Source organism: Cornus florida, unplaced genomic scaffold (assembly GCF_030987335.1).
Source record: "Cornus florida cultivar Cherokee Brave unplaced genomic scaffold, ASM3098733v1 CherokeeBrave_3.0.0_Hap2_Chr10, whole genome shotgun sequence".
NCBI classification, from domain to species: Eukaryota; Viridiplantae; Streptophyta; class Magnoliopsida; order Cornales; family Cornaceae; genus Cornus; species Cornus florida.
In genome coordinates, this window is record NW_026775580.1 from 60,427,682 (window position 1) to 60,438,685 (window position 11,004).

General features: G+C 33.7%; 1 protein-coding gene across 1 annotated transcript; it reads left to right on the plus strand.

Annotated features, from left to right (window-relative positions):
* Positions 1-668: 668 nt before the first annotated feature.
* LOC132280141 (phosphoribosylaminoimidazole-succinocarboxamide synthase, chloroplastic) lies at positions 669-9,936 on the plus strand. The gene is made up of 12 exons (XM_059782270.1): positions 669-1,059; positions 1,443-1,544; positions 1,709-1,838; positions 3,325-3,417; positions 3,508-3,596; positions 4,461-4,541; positions 5,721-5,810; positions 5,954-6,043; positions 6,296-6,346; positions 6,434-6,480; positions 9,371-9,428; positions 9,498-9,936. The coding sequence occupies exons 1-12, from the start codon at positions 727-729 to the stop codon at positions 9,555-9,557; spliced, it is 1,224 nt and encodes a 407-aa protein (XP_059638253.1). The 5' UTR covers positions 669-726; the 3' UTR covers positions 9,558-9,936.
* Positions 9,937-11,004: the final 1,068 nt, after the last annotated feature.

Below are 11,004 nucleotides of genomic sequence, written 5' to 3' on the forward strand. Positions count from 1 at the left end.
TCTTATCTTTCATCCACCCTCTTCTTTCATTTTTTTATTTATTATTTCTTACCAAACAGAACATAAAACATTTTTCAAACTATAATTATTAACATTGATTCAACAAACAAAATTTTCAAATTTGTTGATTGAATAAAGATTTCCTTAGTTTGTCACTTATAAAACAATTTTCATTAACTAAAAAAATAAAAAATTGTTTTTAAAAAAATGTAAACAACTACTTTAAAATCAAATATTTTTTAATTAATTTTTAATTTTTTTTTTTTTTTTTCAAAAACTATCAACCAAATAAATTTTGTATAAAATTCTTGATTTTCAGTTATTAAAAAATAAAAAACTGTTATAATAAAACTGGACAAAGCAAATTCTATTATTTTATAAACTTTATATTAATGGGTATTTTGTTATTATAACATTATTTTAATGGTGTGTAGTTTTTAAAATTTTCTTAATGCTCTATTTGAAAAAAAATAAATAAATAAGTAAGAAAACCTAAATTTTCTTAGATTGATATTAAGAGGCATTTTCCACGATATAACATTTATGCAACAGCAGCTTACCATCGTACGATTGACATAGCGCCACATCAGCAACTTAAATTTAAGAGTAAGACGACGCCGTTATAATAAGACCTAGCGTTAAGACACGGCATCCCAAACTGTCAAAATATTGTCTGGTTCTTTTTTCTCTTCCTTCCCCCAGCCCCAAATCTAGAGAGAGAAACAAATGGCGCATCACTGTGGCTTAAACCCTCCCAAAACCCTCAACACTAACTTCTCATCAATCAACAAATTCTTCGCTCCAATCTCATCATCTTCATCTCTCAAAACCACAAAAATAACATCTTTCAAGAAATTCCCCACAATCTCTGTGTCAGCAATGTCGAGCCAACAACAACAGCATCATCATCAACAACACCAACTCTCACTCGAAGCTTTAACCAGCAGTAACCGCAGAGACGAAGTCCTCGACGCTATCGGAAGCTCACTGTCTAACTGTCTCTCTGAAACAAATCTTCATCTCACGGTCCCTGGTCTCAAATCTAAAACCAGAGGCAAGGTAATTTCTCTGCTGACCCTAATCAATTCGCATGTATTTGTATTTTTATTGCAATAATTAAGACGTTGAAATTTATGTGTTTTGTTGTTAATGAAAATAAACTAGAAAAGCCTCCATTTCTATGAATTTGCATGTTGTTGTTGTTTTTTTATTGCAATAATTAAGACATTGAGATTTACGTTTTTTGTTTTTAATGAAATAAACTAGAAAAGACTCCATTTTTTTTTGAGGTTGAAATGAGATTTCTTTTTGTCTTTGCTCAATAAGAAAAATTATTATTTTTTTAAAAGAATTAATTTGAGTTAATCTTCATGTATTTTGTCGGAAACAAAATAGTGGGTTATTATTTTGGATGAAAATTGACCACTGGATTGGTTTTGAAGGTCAGAGATATATATGATGGTGGGGATTATCTTGTTTTGGTTACAACAGATCGGCAGAGCGCATTTGATAGGATTCTTGCTTCAATTCCATTTAAAGGGCAGGTAATTATCAGAAATCATCAGCAAACTAGAGACACCTTTGTTAAATACTGGACTGTTTTTATTGAACAGGGGATTAATATATAAGCATTGTGATTGAGATTTAATATGGTAGCTGAGGATTTTTGTTTTTTTATTTTTTGGTTTGATATTGGGTGTTCTTAAAGGTTCTCAATGAGACAAGTTCGTGGTGGTTCAATAAAACTCGGCATATTACACCAAATGCGGTAGTATCAACCCCGGATAAGAATGTTACAATTGCAAAGAAATGTTCGGTCTTTCCTGTTGAATTTGTTGGTGAGTTACTGCATCTGTATTCATTTTTTAAGTTATCATTTTCCTTACTATATTAAAATGTTTACCATTTGCACCAAGGAATATTTCACTTGCGAGTTGTGGCTAGAAAGAAATAGCATCTCATACATATATCTCTATCATTTTCTGCAGATATATCCTAATCAATGTTCCTGTTAAGAATATGGAAATATATTCTCTGTTTCCTTTAGAAATTTTAGTTGAACTCTAATGTTGATCCAGAGAAAACTGTATTAGTGCTGCAAAAGTAAATTGAAATGTTGATTTTATACCTACCTTAATATATTTTTTAATACTTCAATGTCTCTGTAGTCCATATTTGTTTGCTCCAGAAGATGGGTTGGCGTGAAACTGAATCCATATGATAATTTGTCTTTCACTTGTACTTTATGTCTGGAGTGAACAATTATTGATTACTTGACCTTTTGTTCAAATCTTGTATTATTATCGTTGATATTTTTTTTGCGAAGTGTGGGGTCTGTATGTGGTCATGCATGAGTTATTGCAAAATTTCAAGCGTTTTTTTTTTTTTTTTTTTTTTTTAAAATAAAAAAATTCCATTGCTTTTGAAGAAAAAATTAAATTATTTTATATTTATTTTTTCTTAAAAGTTCTTTTAATTTTCTCCTTTTTTTTTTTTAAAAAAAAGAGTTTGAAACTATTCAAGTTTGTATCAGGCTGGGGTGTCATGGTGATGGCTATGAGCTACCGAAAGAGCTGGAAAGTAAAACGAACCTCTCAAAAACTTCTCAATCAGTGAAGATGTCACACATTTTTATATTGGACAGGATTTATCTCTTACCCAATTCCCATAAATATGCAGTAATTCAAAGACTGCCAAATTATCTTTCCTCTATTTCATCTATGCAACAATTTTGATCCTGATTCATCGTTAGCACGGTATAACTGAGTGAGCTAGTACCTTCTCTTGCAATTGCCGTTGGGTTCTCCTAAAAGTCTCAATTCTATAATTTGGTAAAGAGAGAGGATTCTTCAGTTCTCACATCATTAGAACAGGCCAGGGGACTTATTCACTTAACTGTATACGTTGTTTAACTTAATTCAAGATGATACAAGAAAATAAAGGAATTTGGTAGTGAAATCCCTTAAGAAGAAAATGCTATAGGAAGGTACTTCCAATGTTTCTCAGTCTATCATTTTACAGGCACATTTATGTATTTTGTTATAGTTCAGCAAAATAATGGGATTATAATTATTATGGAAGATATAATTTTGGCTGATGTTACTCAATACTCATAAATAATTCTTGATGGTTAATATAATATGCATGTATTCCGAGTTTCTTGTGATGTGTCAACTTATTGTTCCTGTTGGCTGATTTGATTTTGTGTTAAATGAAAAAAGAAAACTTGTTACTTTTACATACGTGGCATAGTGAAATAGATCTCCTTATTGGAGTGTGGAAGCATATTAAGATCTGCGTATTAATTTTGGTGGTTATTTGTAGTCAGAGGTTATGTGACTGGAAGTACTGATACATCACTATGGACTGTCTACAATAAAGGCATCCGAAGTTACTGTGGCAACGTCCTCCCTGATGGTATGGCTGGAAATTGATGTATATATTATCTCGTATATTTTTTTCTGTAAATCTTTTCACTATTTAATGGTCTATATTAATATGTAATAGGCTTGGTGAAAAACCAAAAGTTACCTGCAAATATTATCACGCCAACAACTAAAGCTGCGGATCATGATGTTCCTGTCACTCCAGAAGAGGTTTGCTTGTCCTAATTTTCCTTTGCTTGTCCTAATTTTTTTTTCCCTAGGTTGTAGCTGAGTAGTTAGTTCTGTGTGACCATCCTACCTTTTCAATTTTAATGTTTCCAAAAGATGCTAATCGGATTACAGTTTTAGTTTCTCTACCCAAAAGGGAAGCAAATAAGGAGAATTATAATAAAGAAAAATTGAACGATGAGAGAAGATGAAGAAATACATTACCTATTGAAAGAGTAGTCAAGTGACTTATGATATTATTGATCAACTAGATAGATTTCATGGGATGAGCTACCTATCTTACCAGTATTGGAAAATTAATTCCCCCTCATGCCTTACCCCTATTCCCCTCATATCTTAATTTCTTCACTGTTTTGTTGTTCATACAAATTAGCTTCGGATTTCTTGTAGGAGTAACTGTAATATTCTACCTATAACTCAGCTACTTTGAACAGACTCCGCCCAATCCAAATGTACAAACTTATAATTTTCCACTTCAGTCGTGGACTTGTAAGCCAAATTAATACATGAATAACCACAAAAGGGTAAGAGATACTAGTTCAGAGCTTTTCTATTTAGGGGCAGTGCTAGATGTTGCAGATTTATTTATTTATTTTGAGTCGCTTAGGTGTCAGTTGGAGCATACTTACTTCATAGTGTTATCCTTTTCCAATTATCTACCCGCAATCATAACCCAATAATTTCATAGGGTAAAGTTTCAGTGATGAGAAGAATTCATCTCTTTTATGCCTTAGTTATAATCAGATACATCTAAGGTAATTTAAACTAATTTTAGATACTCTTTGTTTTGACCTTATTTCATCTACTTGACCGAATGACTTTCTTATGAATTATTTGTCTTTTCAGATAGTTAAACACGGGTTGATGACTCAGGCTGATTACAACGAAGCAAGTACAAAAGCATTAAGCTTATTCGAGTATGGGCAGGTGACTAATCTTGGGAAATTATATTCGGAGTACATCGATCAATATCGAGAAGTTTATTTTATAGCTTTTATTACTACCGTCAATCCAAATTTAATGAGCCATTCATATGGTAGTATCTTATTAAAAAAAGAAAGAAAAAAAAAAACATTTGGAAAAAAAGAGGACAAAGTGAGAATGCCAAAAATAATAAGGCAAAGCCCAAGTTTTTCTTGTTTGCTTAGATTTTTCAAAGCTATATGTATCATTACACACTGTACAAACTGATGTCCTGCAACTATTTATATGCTATGATGTTATTATAGCCTTTTTATTTCAATATGTATATGGAATATCTAACGGGAAATTCACCATAAACTAGACTCATGAACTTGGCTATTAGAGTATGCTTGCACATGATCTCTGACCTTCATACATGGTTATGTTTTAAGTGTATGTGTACAAGGAGGAATCACAGTAATAAAATTTAAGAAAAACGGGTTAATTGTTTTATTAATTGTTATTTTTTTAGCAAGAACATGATGTAGCTGTATTGCTATTAATTTTTTAAAAGCTAAATAGCTAATATAAGCAAGTTGTGCAAACTAAGTTGGATGCTGTGCATCAGCTGCATCAATAAGCGTCCATCGCAATCAATGTTGATTGAGAAAATGTGTTCCATTATTGGTTTTTTCTTTTATTTTATGAATTGCTACTCTTGGTCTCCATCCTATTTTCAGTTTTACGTAGTTTTTTTTTTCTTTTTATTAATTTTTTAATTTTTATGCTTGTGTGTGTGTGTGTGTGTGTGTGTGTGTCAATAACACCCAGTTAAGAATAGGTAACTTAGAAGAATATCACCTAATTTCTTCTGTTAATACATTTGTTGCTGTGTGCCATCTTCATTATCAATCCCCTTTCACTATTAATAATGATTGAACCATTTTCTTGTGCTGTATGCCTTTATTTTTCAGAACCCTAAGTTTGAATAGTTGACTTGTTACGTTTTAGTTATCACTTGTCAAGGGGCTTCTACTGTTAACTAATTTTGATTTCTAACGTTGCCTACTGTACCTGTTACATATTAATAGCCCCAGAATCAAGAACTTATTTATTTTTATTGTGCCTTACAGTTAAGGTTGGTAGATAACATCTCTTAGATTGGCCAATTTAACTAGCTTTGCTATGTAATTGAAATTGCAGCGTGTGGCTTTGGAGCATGGCTTGATATTAGTGGACACAAAGTATGAATTTGGAAAAGGAAGTGATGGTACAGTGCTCTTGCTTGATGAGGTTAGTTTCATATCACTGAATCAGGCCTGCATCACATCTCTCTCTCTCTCTCTCTCTCTGTCCTCCTTCTCCCTCATGGATGTATGTGAGCGCATATACTAGCAGTATCATGATGAGATTGACTTCCTGTCTGTCAAATTTAGGTGCATACACCTGACTCGAGCAGATATTGGATTGGCCGTTCTTATGAGGAATGCTTTCAGAATGGTCTTGAACCTGAAAATGTTGATAAGGTTCATTAATATTCTGTTGATTTTTGCTTGTTATCTCTTTTGCATGTATGTTAATGCATTCATTTTGTGCTAATGCCTCAAAAGGTGTGGGTGGCAACCTTAGATGAGAATGTTGCTTTTCTTCTTTATGGTCGTGTGGATGCATTCTTGTGTTATCTTCCAACTGTTCCATTTTTTAAATATAGAATTCTTGACATGCCTAACGGAGAATTGGGAATTTGCTGACTTCCTAAATAATTGAAATCTTTCTAGGAATTTTTGAGGTTGTGGTTCAAAGATCATTGCAATCCTTATGAAGATGAGGTAAACAAATTCTTCAATTGTGTTTTCTGTTGGTATTTCTTCATCTCATAGTCTACTTCAAATCTTACATGAAAATGCAATGTATAGGTCCTCCCTGATGCTCCTGAAGAACTTGTTTCTGAACTGGCTTGGCGGTATGTCTTCCATGTCATTTTTCTATTTAGTAAGGTCATACTAATGTTTTCATAGAAATGGAGTAAGATGGTAAAAATCTATGGTCGATGGCCTTTGTGCTAATGCTTCATTTCCCTAATTTTTTCCATTCATTACCTTTATACTTCTATGATATCTCCTCGAAGTATTACTCTATAATGTTCATACTTCCAACCATATTATCTATGGTTCATGTTTGAAGTTAGAGCAGCCCCATCAGATTTTATTTTCTCCTCATTTGGTCTTGCCTATTTTCTCTTTGCAATTGTGATTCCTTTTAATTGGTCTCGGTCTTGGTCTTTGATCTTTTTGAGATATTTTAGCCAGCATTTTGTTCGACATTAACATGCCATGGTGAATAAAAGTACCTTATAATTCAATGATGCTCCCTCTTATAAAGTTATAAGACACGTGTGTGTAACACACAAGGGTGCATTTTTCAATTATAGACTGTTCAGCTTTTTCCTCCAAGTTTGAAATGTTGTTAGGGCTTCTTTTTTCTCATGGTTTTCATTAAAGATGACTAAACCAAAGGAGAAAAAAATAAAATTTTAAGAGGTTGTACTGTACATCTAAGTGAATTAACTATTAGTAGAATGAAAGGCCGAATCTGTTTTGCAAGTTTGATAGTGCAATAACACTGAACCCCTCTCTCGCTCTCAACAAATAAGATTTCAAAGCCAACCATTGAGCAAATGTCTTTGTCTCATCACCAAGGGCTTAGCCCAAGTGGTATCCTCTCTTCCTTTCAAATGGAATCCTGGGGATTTGAGTCCCCAATGAGACAAATGTGCACGCGTGCATGACTTACCTACCAAAACAAAATGTCTTAGTCTTTGCAACGGCCCCACTAACCTTTTCTTTTATTTTATTTAGTTTTGATAAGTTTGCTAACTGCTTTTTATGATAGATTTTTTGAAACATCTTGCTCCCTATATTGTTTCACTTGTTCTTTTCTCTCGGCCAGATGTGAAGATACTATGTATGTAATGCAGAATTGACTTGGTGCCTAAATATGAAACAGCAGCAAGAACGAGAGAGAATAGAGTCAATAGACCTTTGTGTCTAGGTAGTCCCCAAGCAGAAGTGCAATCAAAATATTATAGAAAATTTTCAAGAATCATATTTCAGACCTAATTTGAGTAGCTTTTGTACAACGAATGCTACTTTGCTGAAATTTTTCATAAATGATATGGATTGTTCAACTCCCATCACTTAAAATGGAAGAAATGACTCTGCAACATCATTTTGGATGATTAGTTTATAAAAAATTCTGTATTTATTACTTTTTTTCTCTTAAGTTAGTATAAGAGGATTGGTTAAGCTTTTGTACATTGAAAATTTTAGGGTACTTCTGTTTCTAGATTTAAAAATCAAGCAAGAACATAATCACTATTATAAAATTTAATATTAATATAAAGAGTATCATTATTAATTTATTAGTAATATAATTTTATCCAATTTGGAGTTTACTTGTAACATTTTACTGCTTCTACTGCTTTTCCTCTGCATAAAAAATTTATGGAAGGGCTGGAGTTTGTTGGTAACTTTGTATCTTGTTAATCCATAGTTCCATCATGATTAAGGGTAGAATTTTCCTTTCATTTGCATCAAAACGGCTAATAGGTCCATTTGTTAGCGAGACCAAAACAGCAGACATGGATGTGAGTTGTTTCTATTGCGAACAATTGTGGAAAATTGCAAAAGATTGATACTTCGCATCGTTGTGAGAACAATCACACTGACCAGCAAAAGCTAATATCCATTTTTTCCAAAAAGGGGGAGATTAACTGCAATGCTTATTTCCTAATTGTTTTACTTTCTTCTTACTTTACTTGAACTTACAAAATGTTTACTTTGTGTACATTATATAGTCCTTCCCTTTATGTCATTGTGTTATGTTTGAAGAAAATATTTCAATATTACATGAAAAAATAGCTTTATGATTTTTAAACTTTTATTAGTGAAGGATGGGTTTACATTGTCTTAAAGTATTTCCATGCACTTATATTTTTTCTTCTCCTGCCATTTGCATTGCATTTCCAAAATGTTTTTTATTTTGAGCCATTGGAATGACACTCCAAAATGAAATTTGGGTTCTTGATTATAATGCTACTGTAGTTTTGTGATATGCAGAACTTCTTTTTTTTTTTTTTTTTTTTTCAACATTATAAGTAGGAAGTGCAAAAACGTGGTTTTAGAGGGGAACTTTGTCCTTGTGGAGAAGATTTTCCATCAAGAGTATTGTATGCCACAAAAGTAGATTTTCTTTTGGTTCTACCTTATGGTGGATTGGAGGAAAATTGTTCTTGTAACAGTGATATTCTCTCTTTTATTCATGAGGAATCCCTTTAGCTGATTTAATCTGGGTAGTGAAGTTCAAGTCTTTCAGAGGTGATACTTCTTGCTTGCAAATCTGATATGCCAGTTTCCCTTAAGCTTGTGTGTCTGCACACGTGTGCTTATATTGTTTCAACTGAGTTCTTATTTTATTCAATATTGCTATTCAAGGTTGTCTTGATTTAGCATGTCCTAAAAAAAAAGTTTGTTCGTACCTAGTGCACAAGGCTTCCATGTCAAGTAGGGTTTGGGAGATGTAGATGGTAGGCAGCCTTACCCCTATTTCTGGAGAGGCTGACTCCAGGACTTGAACCCGGCACCATTGCAAGGGGTGTATGAGCACTTGACCATCACGCCAGGTCCGACCACTCTTGATTCAGCATGTCCTGAAAAGCAATTTTTTCCCTCTGATTTTGGCCTTGTTTGTTTAAACTTATTGAAATTCTATTGAAGTTTTGTACCATTTGCATTCAGGTATAGCAGATAGCTCATTCATTCTTTATTGGCACTGATATTCCCCTTTGATGGCAGATACATTTTCTTGTTTGAGACGATTACAAAATCAAAATTTGAGATACCAATGTCGAAGGTAAACTTTGCATGAGATACCCCATCATTATATGATTATTGGTGATATAATATTGGTTTCTCCATGCAGGAGCCAATACATGATCGAATATCTCGAAACGTTTCACTGGCGTTGTCATCTCTACAGTAGTTCCATCGAAGTCAACTTATATTTTTGGTGTTCTATGGTGAAACTAGTGTGAGAAGTAGATACAAAATTTTACTGGCACTGCTATCTGAATTGCATTTTTGCTCGTGGGACAACTCTCAATGATGGAGTGGGTTTAACCAGGCCGGATTATTCTTAAACTAGCATACCTTTTGTACATTAAGTTGCACCACGAGTGACTGTGTCTTTCATGTTTATTAGCAGATGATGGTCTAATTGCTGCGCGTGTAACCAATAAATAGTGTCGGTAGATTTAAATTATCAATTTCTCATCTGTTGTTTGCAGTTAATCATGAGCGCTACAATTCTTGTTAAATTTTGCCTCCCAAATGTAGTGGTGAGATCCTTCCTTCCTTTGTTTCTTCTTCTCTTTGTCAACTTTGGATCAATGGTTATGTGCTTAGGTGCTAATAGAGAACAAATGACGATAACCGTGGGTCTATAATGCGACATTTGAGCAACGTGTATGGCATTTTTCTCAAAAACTTGTCATGCTGCTAGGATTTGGGCAGTGTTTTTTTTGATCCAGCAGATTTTCAAGCGAAGAAGAGAAAGTGGAACACGGTTTAGAACAGCTTTACTGTCCCTTCGTCCCTTCCTAGTACATTTTGGTGGCTTGGTCGTCATGATCTCATTCCCTAATTCAGTCTCACCACATGTTTACAAAACCATAGGTGTTTAGGCTTCTCCATGATACCAGCATGGGAACAACAAGGTTATCCGGTATCGCCTGGTATATATTTTGATACATGTATATATTTGTACGTATATTTCGTTTACCTAAAAGCTGTATTTGGATTAAATGAATGGGCAATTGAGTTAAAACAAGTGCTCTGTTTGTGATACAATGGACCAAGTTGTGAACTGCTATAGAGTAGTCATTAAGAAGCCAGAAATGCACCTGACTCGGTTGTCCTGGCTTGCGCATTTTAAGATCTCTGAATGGTAGAATTCTCATCAACCATGCATTTGAATGAGATACCCTCAAACAATTCTTCAGGGCAACATAGTGAAACCTCTTCTTTCATTGCGAGTTTGTTTCCCCTATTTGGAGATTCATTCAAGACAAAGTACAGGTTTTATACAATAAGTAAACAATTGGAAGAAATTTGTATTTTGGACACGCAAATGCTAGAACCAAAAAACCCTAGGATTGGGATTTGTCGATTAACTCTAGCGTCAATGGTCTACAACATTTGACAGGAAATGAATAACAGGGGAATTCACCTTCCTCACAATCTACTGATTGTGGACTCTGTTGTCAATACTCAGCGATCGTTGAAAATGGACATCTTTATAGAGCCTGCAAGGGAATGGTCCTCTTCTCCAACCAACAATCGTTGCCTCTAAAGTCTAGACTGAATGGTTTGGCGAGAATTTACTCTCCCTCGTCGCAGATTGGGCATTAATGGCCTTGAAACTGTAATTA

What these genes read in the sequence shown, in the direction of transcription:
- LOC132280141 (XM_059782270.1), top strand. Translation starts at nt 727, where the DNA reads ATGGCGCATCACTGTGGCTTAAACCCTCCCAAAACCCTCAACACTAAC. An exon ending in AATCTAAAACCAGAGGCAAG is followed by an intron (nt 1,060 to 1,442) that starts GTAATTTCTCTG and finishes TTGGTTTTGAAG; the next exon opens with GTCAGAGATATATATGATGG. An exon ending in CTTTCCTGTTGAATTTGTTG is followed by an intron (nt 1,839 to 3,324) that starts GTGAGTTACTGC and finishes GGTTATTTGTAG; the next exon opens with TCAGAGGTTATGTGACTGGA.